Here is a 20,159-nt window from a genome sequence, read left to right on the forward strand (position 1 = left end):
AATGTAAACACAAAACCAGTTACACCGAAACCAGTAACCTATCGAATTCGGTGGCAAACGCGATATTGGTTCTTATTACGTTTGCCAACACGTTTCAGTTGTTAGAGGTGAGAATCAAAAGACTACAAATACTTTTGATTACCTTTTTAAAACACAATTTCTCAGCAATAATCTGATGCAACGACCTGAGTTTACAAGTTTATGGGCCGGGGGAATTTGCCGAAATTGCGAAACAGTGACCTCTTGAGTCACTGAATTGCATAGGATCCAACTTAACTGTACCAATTAAGTGTACCAATTTTCTAAAGGATTTCCACGATGAGCAGCAGACTTGATCATGCGTTCCCCGGCGGAGATGAGAGCGACTACAGTGACGAGGAGTGGGATATTACAGCGTCAAAGTCTAAAACTCGTGTAAATAATGTTTTCAATTATTATTATGTATTTGTCACCTCATGAAGATCGCGGCCCTGAACCCGAATTATTCTAGCAGTAGTTTAGCGTTATCTTAAGTGCAGCATAACTGAAGTTGGCTTTAGTAACTGATATTCAATGCAAAGTGCATTCTACTGAGCCTGTACAACAATATTAGGCTGCTTGACTCAATTAGTATTGGAGTTTGTGTAGGTTATGCTCCGTCGTACGCAGTGGTGTAATGTAACTAAGTACATTTACTCAAGTACTAGTCTGTACTTAAGTACAGTTTTGAGCATTTTTTAAAAACTTTACTGGAGTATTTCCAATGTTCAGTACTTTTACTTGTACTCCACTACATCTCAGAGGCAAATATTATACTTTTACTTCACTACAATTATTTGAAAACTTAAGTTACTAGTTACTCTGTACATTTTGATTATTATTACAAAACATACATTAACCACTTAAGCCCTATATACATTTAGGCCATTTGAAAATGGCAGATCTACAAGCTCACACCGTTGTGAGCTTGTATATCTGCTATTTTCAAAGGATTGTTATACATTTGGAAACATGTGAAATGGGATATCGTGCATAACGAGTACTTATACTTTTGGTAGTAGGCTATATTTTGATGCTTTGTACTTTTACTCAAGTACATCTGGACTATTACTTGTAACAGAGTATTTCTACATTGCAGTTCTATGTCTATATTGTTCACTCAATGTATCACTATGGGAGAGCACCTTCTGGCATTCTCACAGAAGCGTTACTTGATAAACTCCAGACAGTCCTATTGGCTGGACTCTAATCGCTCCCTGACAGGAGGTCCCACCCTCCTCAGTATATTAGTCAGAGGCGTATCCGTAACTCCAATTCGCTTTTTCGTCGCGTTCCACGTAGAAGCCAACCTCACCTCCCACCCACGCCCTAGTAAGCGCCCCAGAGGCCGAACTAAGGAGCATGGTGTCCGGGACCAGGTTTAGGACCCGATCCAATGGCGTCACCCCTCCACAGAAGCTCTGTGAAAGGTGCTATCGCCTGATGTCGGGGTTCGACAGGCACTCCCAGTGTGTCTGGGCCTCAAACACGCGCAGCGGGGGCTGCTCGAGGGGGCGGACTTCTATCCGGTCTGCGGAGACACGGACATGAGGTTCCTCCGCAAGCGACTGAAAAAATTCCCGCCGTGACCTCACCACTTCCAGACCCTTCAGAGGTCGATTCGGCGGGGCGGCGAGGCCGCTCCGTGTAGTGGGGTGGTCAGATGGAGACGGTGGACCCGCTGTTAGTTTCTTCCACGCATCTCAGCGGACCCTCGCCATGGACGGATTAAAGTGAAAATGGGCCTGTGCACAAAATCACCACGGGCCCCCGCAGCAGATTGTTTACAGTAGTTCTGAGCACAAGTCTAGGCTACTGTAAGTTAACCAGATGAGTTAATTAGACTAACTGCTGCCACGGAGCTGAGGTTGAAAGAGAGAACACACTTCCAAAGTGTCTACATTGTGTAAGTCACAAGCACATGGTTTTCTTATCGGTAATATCAAGTTTTGCCAAATGATTGTGTTTAATCCAGGTCCATTGTTTTGTTTGTCAAATGGCTATAATAGACATCTGATTTCCTCCTACAACTGGGAGGCTTTCAAAATAAGAGTATTTTATTTTACACATTTGGAACCTTGTAATGTCATTAGACAACACAGGTTTTATTTTGACATCTGCCTAGTGGAAGTAGATGAAATGGGCCGAGGGGTCTCCGACTGAGTGACTAATCAAAATGTTGATTTTCAGGTGGCAGTGCCAGGGCCCCCTTGGCTCGAGGGCCCCTGTGCACGTGCACAAGCCATAATCCGTCCCTGGCCCTGGCCATATACGAGCATGGCCCCTGCACCTTCAAGACACCGGGCCAGGACCAGGAAGGCCCCAGTCTCGCTGAAGGATTGTAAGATCTGTGGCAACAAAATGCCGGGGTATGACAGACACAGCCTCTGTTTCTTATGCCTGGGGAAGAGGCACGCGGTCCGCGGACTGGAAGAGGGGTCGGCATTCTGCTGGGCATGCGGAAAGACCACGCGCAGGTTCCTCAAGAAACGGGTGAGAAAGTTCGACAGAACACCCGCAGTCGCACCAAACCCGCCCGCGGAAGAGCCCATTGCGGTCGCTTCGGTGGAGGACGAGCCCGGAGATTTACAACCCTCCAGGCCCGAGGCTGACGTGGTAGAGGAAGACATCCTTCCCCCAACCTACGACACGGAACCACCAGCGGAGCAGCCTACAACACCAACCACAGCGCCCCCCACGCCTGGGGTGGAGACGGTCCGGGCACCAGACCCGGCCGAGCCACACACACCCACGGCAGACCCGTTCAATGACCCTAGCGGGGCCAGGCCCAAAAGGGTGGCGGAGCAGGCTATTCCCATGACGAGCGGCATGTCGGACCACACGCCCGGGGAAGGACCTCTCACCACCACCATTTCCTCACCAAAACACCTAGACGGCGACGGGATGATGGAGGCTGAGCTCGACACCCCCCCTTCGATGGAGAAAGGACTCGCAGCCATGACGGTGATGACACCCAGACGGGAGCCAAACAAGGAGGAGGACGGGACTAGGAAGGTATGGCTCCCAGTGGAGGCACCTCAAGCCCCGATACCTGCTCCTCGCCGCAAATCCGTCGTACGACGGCGTCGCTTGCCTAAAAATGTACTGGTAGGGGCACTGTGGCGCAGTCGGTAGCGCTGTCGCCTCACAGCTAGAAGGTCCTGGGTTAGATTCCCGCCGGGGACACTGTGGGCGCTGGGGGCGTGTCTTCTCCTCCGCATCATCAGCACCCATACCCTACGTGGGGTTGGCCTACTCTGTGTGGAGTTTGCATGTTCTCCCTGTGTCTCCTGGGGTAGTTGATACCCTCACAAAAACATGTAGTATTCCTGGTCGCTATACCGCCTCCCCCATGACAGCCGGGGAACTGGTTGGAATAACGTGTTCCTTCCACACGCTACGTCCTACCAGGGAAACTCCCCCCTGTCAGGTGACAAGAAGGTCAGTTGGCTCTCATACATTGAAGGGGAGGCATGAGCTTGGCTCTGGGCTCCCCAGGCTGGTGGGGGGAGTGCAGCGCCCAGGATAACTTAGAAAATTGGCACCGGGTGAAAAAAAAAAGGTTGCAAAATCGTGGGATAAAATTTAAGAGAAAGAAAAGAAAATGTACTAGTTATGGATGTATTACTGTTAACTTCTGTTTCTCTCCCCACAGGGAAAAGTCGTGCCGATTGCAGAAGACGACATTTCTAAATTGAAAAGAGCCATTACTGATGGAAATGTTCAAACTGTTGAAGAGCTGTTGGAAAATGGTAGGCTTATATCTTCTGTTGGAGTCATGGCACATTGGCTGGTATTAAAGAAGTTAATGGCATAGTACCTAATCTATGTCATAGTACCTAATCTATGTAGCCCCTTTCGGAACCCTGTATACCTTTTTTGTATTTGGGAATTACATAAAAAGCTATGCATGGTTCCGAAAGGGGCCAAGTACCTAAGTAACTTTGCCTTGTGTTTACATAACAAAACAATATATCATTTTTGTACCCAATCCACCCATATCATTTCCCTCTATTCACCTGTTTCCTAGGCTGTGTGTTTTCCACTTCCTGTCGATTTGATCCAATGAAATCCAATGAAACTGGTCAGATGACCAATGATATCCAATGAAATCGACAGGAAGTTGAAAACACAGCCTAGGAAACAGGTGAATAGGGAACAGGCATAGGGTGGAGACTAGCCCAGAATAACGTAGTTCCTGGTCGCCATATTGGAGTCTGACGACATTTATAAATAAGGAAGCATTGTGTCAATAATACGATATAGCACACCACCCTCGAGTGTAATATTGCGATTGCCGATTATACAACAGTTACCATCAAAATAAAACATGTCAAAATGTATTCATATTGCGGGACATTTCTCTCTCAAAATAACAACCTTTCTGCGAGTGTTATCTCTTGTTATCCTGGAAATACATGGGGTCCGTCTGACAGACAGACAAGAGTCTCTGTCATACTCAGCCACCGTGAGCCACCTTAAGACAACTTTTCTAAGACTGGACACATACTGTAGAAACAAAACTTAACTGTTATCTCAATCTCATTGTATTTAATTACGATATTCGATAGAAATTAACACAGTTTTAATGCCAGATACTTTAATACTTTTACTTCCACTCCACTACGTCTCAGAGGCAAATATTGTCCTTTTTACTCCACTACAATTATTTGAAAACTTTAGTTACTTTGTAGATTTTTATTATTATTACAAAACATACATTAACCACTTTATCCCTATATACTTCGGCTATTTGAAAATAGCAGATCTACAAGCTCACAGCGTTGTGAGCTTGTAGAATGTAGATAGTCTATTTTCAAAAGAATTTTATACATTTTGAAGACTTGTGAAACGGGACATTCTGCACAATGGGTACTTTTTACTTTTGGTACATTAAGTACATTTTGATGCCAATACTTTTGTACTTTTACTCAAGTACATTTTGAATACCGGACTTTTACTGGTAACGGAGTATTTCTGCGTTAAAAATGTTGTTTTGGCTTATCCCAAATGCAGTTGATAATACATTCTCAACCTTTTTTAATTTCAAGGTTGTTATAAGTATTAGGCCACAGAGCCCTATTTGATATGATTTTGATCTCTGCAATATACACTGTAACATGCTTAGTGTTAATTTAACCTCTAGTGTACAAATTGAGTTTCCAATTGGTTCCTTACTCTCGCTAATTTATCTGGGGACCCCCTGGAACCTCCTCAAGGACCCCTGGAGGTCCCCGGGCCCCACGTTGAGAACCACTGAATAAGTGCATAAAAAGTCATGAATAAGTCTTAACGCAATTACAAGTGATTTTACATGCCAAACACTCTCCCAAAAGATGCACCATACTGTCAGTGGTGGAAAAAGTACTCAAATTCTTTACTTAAGTAAAAGTATCAATACTGCAATATAGAAATACTCTGTTACAAGTAAAAGTCCAGAATTCTAAATTTACTTGAGTAAAAGTACAAAAGTATTGGTCATCAAAATAGCAGATCTACGATCTCTAAGTGAGCTTGTAGATCTGCTATTTTCAAATAGCCTATGTATGAAATAGGGCTAAAGTGGTTAATGTATGTTTCATAATATCATAATTTATATCTGAAAAGTAACTAGTAACTAAAGTTTTCAAGTAATTGTAATGGAGTAAAAGTACAATATTTGCCTCTGAGATGTAGTGGAGTAGAAGTAAAAGTATTGGAAATTGGAAATACTCAAGTAGAAATACCTCAAAATTGTACTCAAGTACAGTACTTAAGTAAATGTACTTAGTTACTTTCCACCACTGCATACTGTAGATGCATTGACCAACATTAACTGTTTTTGTTTTGTACAGGTATGGGCGTGGAGACCAAGGTTGGTTTAGAGTGGACTCCACTGATGTGTTCCCTCCATGTGGCTAATGTTGACATGGCCAAGCTGCTTTTGGACAGAGGAGCCAACTCTAACTTCAACAAAAGTAAGTTAAAAATGATCAAATCCCCCAAATGGAAAGTGTTGACACCCCCCCCACCCCCCTCCAAATGACTTTAAGCAACACCCAGAGTATGTCAGTATGTTATATTTGCACCATAATATAATTTCTGTACAACGTACGGAATAATATAATTTGGAATTCATTTTAAAGGACATAACCTAATGTCCTATTTAAATAATTAGAAATTAATACCGTCCTTAAAATATTGTTTTTCATGTCCACCCACCCAGCACCTCACTACACAGTAAAATCTGTATAATAATTTAACTCTGAGTGTGCAAATGCAACCATTTGGTTAAATTTGAATTTTACTGTGTACGTGAGTGAGGGATAGATGCAGTGACATGGGCACAGGACTTAATAGAATCTAGGACAGATTACGCAACAACCGCATCACGTTGGATCCTTCCAGGGTCTGATATCATATCAAACGGTCATATCTAATCCTCCACTGGTCCCCATTGCATTGTGGGTTTCACTCCACTCCCTCCTCTTAGTCGACACACCTTCTTTCAATTTCCTCACCTGGCGCGGCCAAAGTTCCGCGGACCAATCAGGTGTCACGACGCTACGCTTCATCTGCCATTACTTAATGTTGATGACGTCAAAGAGGAACTCTCTCAAAAGAATGCCGCTAATCCGCCGGTTTGTTTTCAGTTGACTCCCCCGCCCCCACCCAACACGACGTGCTGTCTCACAGCTGAGAAATTGAAGGCATCTGTTGGACCCAGTTAATGTAAGGAACATTAGCATGCAGAGGAGTTACGGCCTGTGTCTGTTCAGTACCACTTTATTATTACCCTGCCCGCATGCATGCGTGGCAGCGTATTGTAATCACTTCTGTGCGCACGCTTGTGTGTCTGTCTGTTTGAACAAAACTCCAGAACAGATGGGGAGAATTTTCATGAAAATGTGTGCGAATGATCAGTAGGCTGCCCCAAAGAGTTGATTACCTTCTTGGACTCAAAGGTCAAGATCGATGTCAAAACGACATAGTCGGCCACATCTCGGGAACAAACGTAGAGCAAGGTTTGCAGCCCCATGTGTTGTACTTCATCGTACGACGAATAGCTAAAATAGCCAATCTTCAAGCTCACAACGCATCACATCACGACGTGTTGTGAGCTGGTAGATCTGCTGTTTTTGAAAACTTTGACATTTTATGAAAACGTTTTACATTTTTGGAAGTCTTCCGAAAATATTAACCGATAATGACATGCCCAGAATAGGGACGCCTGGTTGAAAGTGGTTCATTGCTTGTACTCAGGGCAAGTAATTTGCTTTGGTTACTAAGTATTTCTCAACACATTATCTTGAACCAAAATATTCCCAAGCGACATTGCTGTACAGTTCGGCGATGAATTCCCAGACGAAATACTATTCTGGGTAAATTTTGCTGGACATTTTTGATTGCCATAGGCAATGTATTACAATTGGAGGGAATGTACTACAATTGCTTCACCTCCAGAGACTGTGTCCAACTCTTTCCCAAAACTTCCATCAAAGTGAAGACATTGTTGGCCCTAACTTCTACAAGGATCTGCTTTTAGTTTAGGGCTAAAATTGGTTAAAATTGGGGTTAGGGAATTAATGTGCTCAGAGGCCCCTTGTGAACAGAGCCAGACTGATGTGTCGGTCTTTGGCGACATGGGTATTGGCAATTATGCAATTATGCAGCCGATGTGTCCAGATTTTTTTACCACTTTTAACCATAGACTATTAAAAAATATAGACGAAGGGACTGTGACGTCACGTCACCCATTTGTTTCTAAAGACCCGTTTTAAAGCCTCTAGTTTATCGAAAAATGGCTGCGAGTGCAACCGGAAACGGATACTATTGGGTGGGAAGGGGAGCGAGGGTTTTTCACTCAGTAGAACCCCGGTATCCTTGTCTTGTAAATCACAATGTTGCCACGCCTCGAAAGCATAACTTTAAATTAATTGGACCATAATTTTCAAAATCGTGCCGTGAAAGAAGACTTGAAACAAGCATTTGAAATCATTGTCTTTATGAAGAGGTTTACTAAGGTAATAAAAAAAGCATATATGGAGATCCGGTTGTCCAGAGCCATAGACCAGACCGCTATGCCCATACGGAAATGTGCATATATTGGACCGACTGACTTCAAACTTGGCGCGCGCATCGGCAAGGACTTGAGGGAGTTCGGTGCCTGCCGTTGTTCTAGACAACCAACCGCATATGCGGTTGTGTAGAACTGCCGATCGGACCGATATGTCCATATCTGGGCATACGTATATCGATATCCAGTTGTCCAGAACCACGATCCAACCAATGTGCCCTATATATGGGCATGCCAATTTACAGGGTATGGGCATGTAATGACATCACAGATCTCCATAAGGGCATTAAAGGGACACAGGTAGACAGTAGACACTAGACAGACAGATACGGAGATCTCCATATATGGGCACAAAAGCGACACAGACAGACGTGTACAACGGGTACTCTGAAAATCGAGATCAGCATTGAACCCAAAAACGTGTGCGATCAGCATCAAACCCCAAAACGTGTGTGCGTGAGTGTGCATCTCTGGCTGACTGCATACACATGGTGTCCCCGTCTTCTGCTGGAGGCTGGCAAAGGAAACAATTAAACGGCAGAGCAGCATTCAGTCACTTCCTAATCGTGTTGTGCAGAGCCTGAGCTGGGGGCTGAGTGGAGGAATGCATGAGTGATTGATAAGATACACAGAACTCCAGACTGTCGTCATTCTTCTGCACCCACCGACGTGAGGGTGGCCATGTTTGTTTACCTCAGGCCACCACACACACACACACACACACACAGTGACACACACACACACGTATGCAAAAATCTTCAGATGTAGACACAGGAACATGTTAATGTAAGCCAACACATAGAGAAGTACTCACAAGACACAAGTTAGCCGTGGATGCGTGCGTACACACACGCACATGTGCGCGCACGCACGCACGCACTCACGCACACACTCATTACATGTACTACACACATGCACACGTTTGGGAATTTGGTCACTGCCGTAACGAAACTGCAATTAAGCGGTTAGACATCTCTCTTATCAGCTTCCAGATAAGAAGGGTACTTCTCTGAAGTCGGTCAGCTCCAAAAACTACCATAGTTCCTTCTTGTAGATAAACCTCCACCCAGCTCCATCAACAGGACCCTCATCCAGATTCCTTACTATTCTTGGTTTTAATGTGATGTCACACCCTGCTTTCTCATAACAAAAGCCAGGTATTTTCTATTCTGGGATAGCGTAGTGTTGAAGGCCACATGTACCTGGGGTCCAGTGCCATAAGGGGCCTCTCTCCTGTGCTTCCGCTGTGCAGTATCCATTGCTACTTTCCTAATGTAATGTTAGTGAGAAAAATGCATATGGTAATGTCAGAAGTGATGGCTTAACAGAGAGGGCATAAAGAATGAGAAATGAAGTAGTGGAAAAGTAGCTTCTGTTAATCGTTTTGATAGTAGGAATTCTAAAAAAGCCTCAGTCACTGTCCACTTGCTTGTATTTAGAGCATTTTAAAAGGAAAAGCAACTTAATGTTGTATTGTTTTGGTCTATTTTTATTTTATTATTTACCATTTAGGCCCTATTTATACTTTGTCAAATGACGATGTTGTGTGGCAAAATAAGCCAATCTACAAGTTTTATATTTATTTAATAACTACTTTTTGAAAATGTTAGAATGTTTTGAAAGTGGTTAATGATGGTGGTTCTATTGTCCATAGACGGGTACACGGTGCTAATGGCTGCCTGCACAGCATCAGCCAGTGAGGACAAAATCACCCAGTGTGTCGAGCTGCTGCTGTCCAGGAATGCAGATCCCAACTTACAGAACAGGTGAGCGCTGAAAGGAAAATTGGGTCAATTCAGCAGCAAGGAATAGCTATATATTAAAACTAGAAAAGTGGGTTCCTCTGAGTGCAGGTCTCTGCCAGGCCGGGTTGCCTAGCCAGGGCCCTCAAACTTTGGAAGGCAGTTGTAGCCAATTTGAATGGAATATGACAAATCTAAGTGATACATCTTGATCAATGACAATGACAATTCACTGTAGGGGGCCATCGTCAAATGTCTGCATCAAAACAACAGCTGGGAATTAAATGTGCTCTTGGTTTAAAAAATAAATAATCACACTTGTACATTCCATATTTCTTAATTATTACTTATTTACAACTCTTGTATCATTCAAGACGGCCCCTCCAAATGTCTCTGCTTGTCGGCAATGTCGCAGTTGGAACATCTTTACACTGGTGCAAATTCTTCCCAGAACACATTGAACTCCGGTAATAATGAGTTTTGCCATGAGGAACGCAGAGTGATCCACTTTTAACATGCTCGCATCAAATCAATGAATGTGCTGTATGTGGAGATAATGTGGAGCGCTTCCAGTTTCAAAACGCTTCCATGGTAATCAATGACTATGCACACTGCAGGCAGAGCTGCAGAGTATTATGTCTTCCATGACTTGCTCATGTTTTCCGCAGAACTGCACAGTCAAATTACACTGTGCTGTATTTGCTTATTTTTGCATCATAACGATCAAAACGGCTGCTCAACTTCCATAGCTATAAGCATATTATTTTTGGTTGATCACACATGGTGTTGCATACAGTGTTTACAGAATATCTTCTGAGCACAGGTCTTAGCCAGGCCGGGTTGCCTACCCAGGGCCTGCAATCTTTGGAAGGCAGTTATAGCCAATTGTAATGGAATCTTTCAAATCTGACTGATACATCTTAATCACATGACTCCAGAGATACTGTGCAACGATTTGTGTGAGTTTTGGACAGAGCAAGGAAAGATGATGATCAAATGCTGTATCATATTTCTCAAGATGGTTTCCGTTATGTTTGGGAGCCATGTGGTTGCATTGCTCACCACAGCGCTACATACGGTGTGTGTATATTTGGCCGTTTTGGTTGGAACGTCCTGTTATGGCATGTGCATGTACTGTACAGGCTGGTAACAGGCAGACAAATAAACACACTGGAGTTTACAGGGGGTGGGTGCACTCAAATATAGCAGGGCAGAAACACGGCAAGGTCTCTACTGTGGCTACACAACACATTTCTCCGAGTAAGATAATAAAGTTGTACATAGACCTTGGCGCCACTATTGTTAAGCCTGATTTACGATGCGTCTTTAAAAATATAAAGAGCATAATTTGTATTATATTTTTGCATAGAAAATGGTGCACAATGCATGTAATGTAAGAACTGGGTACCACAACAGTGAACCTGTCACAGATGGTCAAGAACAAGTTTAGGTAATATATATATATTTTTTGATTTTGGACAGATCGACTGTAGAGTAACCATTATTTTACCTGAGTTAAGGTCTTAACACACGGCAATCGGTTCACGCGGGCGGTACCGCTCGGATCAGCGGTGATCGCGCCGCGATCATTGTTGTTTTTTTCCTCCTGCGCGGTGCGGTGAAAAGAAAAGCTCATCATAATCCAGCTCTTGCCGCCCGCGCACGCGTGCACAAACGAGCACGCGCACGAGAATTTCACGGGGCCGCGCCCGCCTGCCTCACCGCCCCTCAACTTCTCCACGCGTCCCAATAATCGCCCGCCTCTCATTGAAAATAAATTACATAGGCGCGTTGGCCGCTTGCTGTGTGAAAGGACCTTTACACCTTCTGATAGTTCAACTTGAATGTTGTCATGAAATAATGACTCAAGCAGCCTACGGCATGCCAATATTTAATTCATGCATGTGTGACAGTTTCCGTGTCCAGTCCACTGAGGCATGTTTTTCCCAGCCGAAAACCCCAAGGCGCTCGCCTAAAAACACGTTTAAATGCCCGAGTTGAAAATATATTTCAGCTCTCAGCAAGCGAATAAAAACTGCACACGTGACGTGAACGGGCGAGCGCAAAATAAACGCTCGTCACGCTGCTGGAGTTTCCAAAAACCCGGCGCTCCTGTTGTAAACAATTCAAAACATACGCTTCGCTCAGGAAAAAACGTCTTGGTGGACACGGCCCCTTACTTAATTGTACAGTAGGATTTTGTGTTGCATCACATTGTGAGCTTGTAGATCGTCTACCTTTGCCGCATTACTGCTTACTTTACTTTACATTGACAATGACCCAGATAGCACAGAGCAACGAATAACTACTCAAAGAAGCAGGAACATTTATCTACCATTTAAAAATTCTATTTGTCATTGTCGGGGACATTTGTGTATTTGGTCAGTCAAATACAACTCTGCCGTGTCTATGATGGGGTTGAAAGGGAAGCGAATACAAAATGTGTGCACTGTAAAATACTGGATGTGTTAATTTAACTCCAAGTGTGTAAACAATGAACCCTTTAAGGGTAAATTGTTATGCTTCCTGAGCTAAATTAATGCTCAGGATTTAACAATGTAGAGGAAAATACATGGCATACAGATTAAGAGATTTTAATAGGTGTATTGGTCTCGCAAACCTCATTTTAGAATATATTTTAATTGCAAGTAAGTTGAATGGAGTTGGGCCCTCTATTGACGTCTGCGGATGTCTCCTCTGTCAGGCCAAGGAATGAGTACCCCCCCCCCCGGTTCTGTGTTTTAGTGTTTTAGCCCTCTCATACTCTCTTACTGCCTGACCACACACACACACACACTGTGTGGTGGTAGGAAATTGATTGTTTCCTCTCTAGACAAAATATTTGAAGAACAGTTAACGAGAGGCAGAGGTGGATAAGGGACGAGGTGTGTATATGTGTGTGGGTAGTGTGTGTGTGTGTGTGTGTGTGTGTGGGGGGGGGGGTGTACGTACGATCGTGGCTGTCAGATGAGAGCAAAGGAGGACAGGGGTGAATGTGGGCTCACAGAATAAACTCACTCCATGTCCGTTTTGCGTATGCGTATCAAACCAGCAATTAACACCAGCTGCGTGTCCCTCCAGCCCAGCATAAACGAGCGCTCCGTGTCATATCGCCATCCTGGGGAGGGAGGAGCAAGATGTGGGCTTTACCACTCATACGGTCTGTCTTTGTCCCCCTTTGGACTGTTTGTGCTGGTCCACTCTGGTCCAGTTGTCTTTCAGACTGATGTGTGTGTTGGATCATATCAAAAAGGCCCCCGTGATTGTTTCCTGCTCAATGTTACACCCTGCTATCATTTACTGCATTAACCTCTTTAGCCCCATTTAAAGAAATAGCATACAAACTCACAAATCATGATGTGACGCTTTGTGAGCTTGTAGTTGTGGCTATTCTTTTTTTTTAATTGGGCGCACCAGGTTGAAAGTGGTGAAACATAAGCTGATAAAGTTGTGCTGATACTGGTGTTGTTGCTTGTGCCAGAGACGGGTATGATAACCAGGAGCCAAAGGGCGCGTGTCAAAACCAAAGCAATTTCATTTTCTGTCTATCAAAGGATGAGAATTCTTTAAATATAATGGTCTGGTTTCAAAATGTTGGTCCAGGCTGTCCAATAAAGGTGAAAATACAGATTGGTACTTGTTATGGATTTAATATTTAAAAGTGCATGTTGAATGATCTTGGTGTCATTAAAACTCAAAATTGATCTGATCCAGGAAATGATAACATCTTGTCTGAATGAGTTGGCTCAAAGGAGGCTGGAATTAAATAAGACACCAAAGATTTTTGGCAACAGACTCGAGTCCGATGCCAAAAAACGTGGTGTCTTTTTTGATCCCAGCCTCCAACACTTATTTGATCCCAGCCTCCCACACTGTCCAGTGGGACTCACTGAGCTGGCCTTCCTCACCAGTTTGTTCAGCCTCTTTGCATCCTGGTCGTTGTTGCCCTAGCTCTTCTTCGCTGTGGTGTGCTGGGGGCACACCACAGCGAAGAAGAGCTACTGTACTACCAACCCAATCTCACACAACTTCGTATACATTGCACGGACTGTCATTCCGTGCATAGACACCTGGAAAACCTGAAAATCTGTGCATAGCTGACCCGCATCTCTCCATTGACTAAACCATTTCGGAGGCGTGCAGTCTCAAGCGAACTGGAGCCATGTGAGGGACCACCGAGTGAGCCAAAGCGAACGAGCCTACTCAGCGCTGTTTGAGTTATATAACGATAGGCACAGAATCGTAAATTTGGTAGTGGGGACTGCTCTGCTTCCGGGTTGCAACCGGTTACGCCCCCCCGTGGGACTCGCCGTACATATGCACGGATTTTCGGGTTTTCTAGGCGGCTATGCACGGAATGATGTGCACTGGGTCCGTGCAATGTATACAAATTGTGTGAGATCAGGCTGGTACTACTACAGACTGGTAGAAGATCTATAGCAGCCTGTTGCACACATTCAAGGACCTGAGAAGACTCAGAAAGAGCAGTTTGCTCTGTCCTTTCTTAAAGAGGGCATCAGTGTGTCTTGCCGGTGTTGCTCACCACCATCGTCTGTCAGGCTGCCCTGTGGCCTGATGTTTTGAGGCCTGCCGATATGTTAGTCTGTACTCCAGGCCATGAAGTTGCAGTCCACATGCTTGACTGACAGCTTTTCGGCCATCAGGAGAGGCTGTCTGGGGTTGAAGGCACTGGAGAAGTCAAAGAACATGACTCTGAGTGCTGCCCATGTCCTTCAGATGTGCATAGGCTCTGTGAAGCAGGTGGATGATTGCATCCCTATGCCTGTGCTCCCAGAGCCATGGGTGAAGCCTGGGGGGAGTATGGCAGCAGAGGAGTGCAGGGTGGGATTCTATGGGTGCTGAGGGGTGGCCCTACAAGGCCCCTTGGGACATTGAGTCAAACCTATTGAAGAAGAGGTTCAACGAGGCTGCGACTTTTCCCATTCCTTGGAGCCTTGTGCCGTGGAGCTTGACTGCATGTGACCAGTTATTTTCCTCAGCTCCTCCCATACATCCATAGTAATGTTATGCTCAGGTTTGCCCTCTGTCCTCTTGTAGTTGTTCTTGGCTACCCTCAGCTCCTATTTCAGATCTTTTTTTGCAGCTTTAGCCCTCTCTGGACATAAAGCCTCCCTGCTGTATGTTCAAACAAACCTAATCCCTGCCTGTTAGCCTGGTGGAGATAAAAACAAAAATAAAGCCTTGTTAATGCAGTGCTTGTTGTTGGGGGGGGGGGGGGCGCAGTCCTCACAGAACCTGATGTAGTGTGTATAACCCAATGACCGAGACCTTCAAATATCCTCTCCATGGACCATCTGGAATACTTTGCACTCTACTCTGGAAACACTAGGGTTGTTGGCCTTCACTAGAAGATATAATTATATTTTGTTTGCAACAATGGAAGGAAATTTCATCCTATGTATATACAGTATAATGTTGCCACAGGGAAGCTAAGGCTGTCACGATACTCGATACTTATCGAAAATGAATACAAAATTACGTTTTAATACAGTATCGAAATTACATGCTGTATCGTGATTTCAGTGCTATTTCATTGTCACTCCCGCACATGCGGACGTCCAAGGGAAGCCTGAGGTGCTGCTGTTAATCTGTGCATTCCACGCAGGTGTGGTAAAAGTTATTCACTGAGAAACAATTGTTTTTCTTTACAAATTCAATGGCCTAATAATTCAAATTAAATACAAATCGAGAATCGAATCGTGACATTAAAATTTAAAATGTAATCGTGGATTAGGCGTAGCATGACACACCTAGGGGAAGCATCGGCAAGTTATAGGGGAAGAAGGGGAAATATGGTCACCAGTTGACACAGAACAACCTACTGTTACTCAAGTATTATGTAAACCAGTCCCAGATACAGTATGACAACCCATAATGGTGTTGAATGATGCACTCAAGTCCTACAAAACTAAAACGGAACAGTCCCCAGCATCAGCATTCAACAAAGGGGCTGACACCTAGAAAGTAGAAGGCATCGGATGCTTGCATCAAGATATCCACCCATTGATTTTAAGGGCAGTAGACAGACACACTGAAGGTGTCAAGTTAGTGCATCAAAACCTGCACGCTTCTACAAACCACAATGTGTATTAACAGTGTAAATGTCGTCAAGGCACTGACCACTTCAAACTTGTATTGCAGTGTTTATGTAGTGTGTATGTATGTTTGTGTTTTCACTTCTATCTTCTCTTTTGAAAAACTGAAGTATGTTCTTAAATTAAATAGATGGCACAGATCCTGAAAAAGAAAAGATTGTATCTGTCTTTGATATCTTTGAAACTACCATAGGCCTGTCTTCCTTTGCACGTACGTAATAGCTGGTGATAAAAAAGATATGGATTCGGAAAACCAGTTCTATATGATGGAAAGTTCAAGTTCAAGAGCTCTGCATGCTTTTTTGCATGTTTCAACGTGTGTGTGGGTGTGTGTGTGGGGGTGTGGGTGTGTGTGTGTTACGGTACTCTCTCGTTCCATTCGGGTCGTGCAGTTCAAATTATTAATAATTGTGGTGCCGTTATGGTGAACAAGTGGCCTCACATGACGCATCGACTGATGCACTGGTGACACTTTACTGTTTATCCAAACGTTTGTTTGTGACAGTCTCTGCTGTGGTGCTGTCAAAAGGTTTCAAAAATATGGTTTTAGGATCGTCTTCGGAAGCTGCCAGAAGTTGTTTGAGACTGTCCTTTCCAGATTTATTTTTAAATTAATGGCAATTCAAAGGTTTTTTGATAATAGGCTGAACACAAGTAATAAGTACAAGTAAAATTATTATTATTAAAAATGGAAAGCAAATGAGGTTCAACTACCAACACATGTATGAGAAATTTTGAATGTGTAACATCAACCGGGCTAGACGATGATTTGAAGGGAAACACAATACCCGAGATTAATAACAGAGACGGGCATAAACTGGCTTAAAGTGTGCACTGATTCTACGTTGAGTCAATACAAGCTGTATTTTTAATGGTCACAAATCGTGATACTGAAACACTAGTGGGACTAATGTACTGGTTTGGTAGGCTACATGAGTCATTATTTCATGTCTGACAACATTCCATTAGACCTATCAGAAGGTGTAACCCAGGTAAAATAATGGGTCACTCTGCAATAGTTTAGCTATAGTTTTCTACCTGTCCATAGGTGGAAAGGTGTCTCAGTTAAACTGAGACATGAAATATTAGTTCACATTACCTTTCGTAAGCTTATTCTCGACAGTTTGCGTCATGCGTCCTTTTGTGGACAGTACTGACTAGTTCTTTTTCTAGGACAGACATTTGTTTGTAATTTCCAGAGCTGTAGAGCAGCTGTGAATAAGGTGTTTGATCTCCCAAGGTCTTTGGTCTCGTCACTGTGACGCCATGAGCTTTGTTTATTCTGGATTATCTGTGTATTGATACGCTGTCTACTTGGGAATGTAACACACACTCACACTCACACTCACACTCACACACACACACACACACACAGGCCTCCTCTTAAGTTTTTTTTTTAAGGTATGTACCTTGTTGCTGCAAAGAATATTGAGATGGACTTTTAAAAGTGTTGAAATTAGACTTGTGATGAGATGCTGTATCTCTCTCTCTCTCTCACACACACACACACACACACACACACACACACACACACACACACACACACACACACACACACACACACACACACACACACACACACACACACACACACACACACACACACACACACACACAGTTGTACGGTGTGAGTGAACTTGTGCACTAACAGACTGTGAAACCAGCCCTTGGGAAGCTACAGTATGACGGCGCAGTAAAACACCCGAATGACACTAACCTGTCACCTCTCCATGTGGTCAACAAGGAAGCCACTGTTTACAGGGTGCAAAGTCATCTTTGGAAGAAGGAACTAATGGGTATATACGTCACAGACATTCGTGTGATAGTTCTGCCTGGACATTGATTGAATTATTTATGTACCTGCCGAGGTCACATGAGTCGAGGTCACATGATTCATCACAATGTGTTGAGGATGTAATCCTCGAGACTTTCACTGTCAATCAACCTAAAAATATCCCTTTTCCTTGTCGTTCGTTTCTTTTCTTCCCGGTGTCCAAATGCTCTGTGAAATTAAATGAATAGTATTTGTATTAATAGCCATAAATAAGTGATGCATGATCTCCCCCCCTCTCTCTCTCCTCTGTGCTGCTCTCTCTATATCTGTGATTCACACATATACACACACTTATGCCACAATTTCTGGGAAGGCAATCAGGTGCCCCATTTATCAATGGCGTCAGACCATCTGTTGACGTATGGTCTCAGGACTTTCCCACACCTAATAGATTGATGGCGTTTTCTTACCCACTGTTTGAGTCCCAGATGATATAGTAGACCTGTTTCACTGGTTATTTACAACACTTGATGACATGGTACAGTCCTCAACAAGAAGGTCAGGCTTGTTTTAGCCAGGGATTTATTATAATATTCACACCGTGAACAAAGCACATTTTAACCCTAGTTATAATCAGAGATGTTATCACCATGAGGCAAATGTCTGTAAAATGTTTGACGAACATTCCAACCATGGCTCTAGAAGTCGGAGAAATTCCTGGAACCGAACCCACTGTCTTCTCTGGAACTTGTGTGAGTGGAGGGGGGGGGGGGGATTTGACATCAAGTAATGAGGTTTCATGTCGACGTGTAACAGCCTAACATCAGCTATTAGAGCAGCGTTTCTCGAATCTCGAAAATCACAAAGATAATTAAATTCGCCTGGTATTCCAGGTCAAACTAACCCCTGATTAGAAGCTTTTAATAAAAAGTACCCGGCGTACATAGTTAGAGGTACATGGAGGACGAGGTGAATGCAGTTAACCACATAAATCTTCGTCCCTCTCTTGGGGCCAAAATTGGGGGAAAATAGCTATTATTAGATAAGATATTTGGTATAGATTAAAACAGGCATAGCCTAGCATAGAGCCCTCAGACTCGGGTCAACTAAGTATATTAGGGCTTAAGTGGTTAATGTTCTGGTAGGTCAGAAAACCAGTGGTTCCGGGCGCATGCTGGCCTAGCGGTCCAGTCGCATACCACATAGGCTGGTATTCCAGTCTGACAGCGTGTCGCGGGTTCGACTCCCGATCCCGACGGCCTTTGCTGCGTGTCTTCCCCCCCATCTCTCACCCCATTTCCTGTCAAATAAAGGCAGAAAAAGACCCCAAAAAAACAGTGGTTCCCTAGCCTGGATTTGGATACTGGGTTGGTAACTTTGCGGGCTGCTTTTGGATTTTCCTCTTAACATCCAATTTGGTTGATGGAAGAGAAGATTGTTGATTTTGGGGAATGTTGATCAGAATAGTTATTCTCCTCCCTTGTTTTGTTTCAATTTGAATGCCTTGTCTTCAACAGTTCAGTCAGTGTGTATTTGGAGTACCAAAAATACTGATTATTTCTGTTGCCAGTAAATTTCTGCCTAAATGATACTGTAAGAGAATAATGAGCGGAAGGCCGGACATGTCAGCTGTTTAACCCACAGCTTGGTCTCTGTCGCCCTCTAGTGGATCCAAAGTATTGTTCTCCTCTGCATTGTTCTCTCATTATTCGTCCTGTCTCTTCTCTGCCCATGTTCTCATTCCCTCTCCTCTCCAGCTGTGGTATGACCTGTCTGATGCTAGCGGCCAGGGATGGCTACACTAAACTCATCAACCTGCTGGTGTCCCATGAGGCAGATGTCAATGCCCAGGACAACAACGGATTCACGGTCTGTCCTTACTCTCTCTTCATTAACATTAACATCTCTTTGTTACTTCTCTGCACTAATATTTGGACACACACACACACACACACACACACACAGCCAGTGTGTGTGACTCATATTCAGTAACTCATACTAGATATAGGCTACCAACTTTGTCGATTGGCCACTGGTAAGGATTCAGTGGAGGACATACTGGTTCCAGCAGGATGTCCACATCTAACAGCTATATCATGCACTCAAATCATATGTTTCTCTTTTGTGTTCCTTCAGGCCCTGGCCATAGCAGTGCAGTGTGGTAAAAATGAGGCTGTCCTTAAACTAATCCAGTTGGGAGCAGACAAGACCATTAAGAACTACGACGGCAACAGTCCTTATGAGGTGGCCAAGCTGTACAAGCAACCAGAGGTACCTTCATTACAGCTTGACCTAGTCTGCTTGGCTCTAAACAGGTTTGCCGTGCCAAGCAGGGATTTCCTTTGTGTGATTTTAAACAATCGATAACATTAGAAAATATTTTCTCCTATAATATGTGACCATACAGTATGTGATAGGCCTACGTCAATTTTGGACATGTGGGTGTGTTTGAC

General features: G+C 43.8%; 1 protein-coding gene across 1 annotated transcript in view; it reads left to right on the forward strand.

Moving 5' to 3' along the window:
* Positions 1-318: 318 nt before the first annotated feature.
* The window catches only part of asz1 (ankyrin repeat, SAM and basic leucine zipper domain containing 1), a gene marked incomplete at both ends in the record, with an annotated part of 34,970 nt that continues 15,129 nt past the window's right edge, over positions 319-20,159 (forward strand). Inside the window, 6 exons of the mRNA XM_080438130.1 lie at positions 319-414; positions 3,674-3,770; positions 5,853-5,975; positions 9,729-9,840; positions 19,464-19,575; positions 19,843-19,977. Coding sequence (XP_080294256.1) covers positions 319-414; positions 3,674-3,770; positions 5,853-5,975; positions 9,729-9,840; positions 19,464-19,575; positions 19,843-19,977 — 675 coding nt within the window. The remainder of the gene's footprint in view (positions 415-3,673; positions 3,771-5,852; positions 5,976-9,728; positions 9,841-19,463; positions 19,576-19,842; positions 19,978-20,159) is intronic.

Source organism: Gymnoscopelus braueri (assembly GCF_963280865.1).
Source record: "Gymnoscopelus braueri genome assembly, chromosome: 9".
NCBI classification, from domain to species: Eukaryota; Metazoa; Chordata; class Actinopteri; order Myctophiformes; family Myctophidae; genus Gymnoscopelus; species Gymnoscopelus braueri.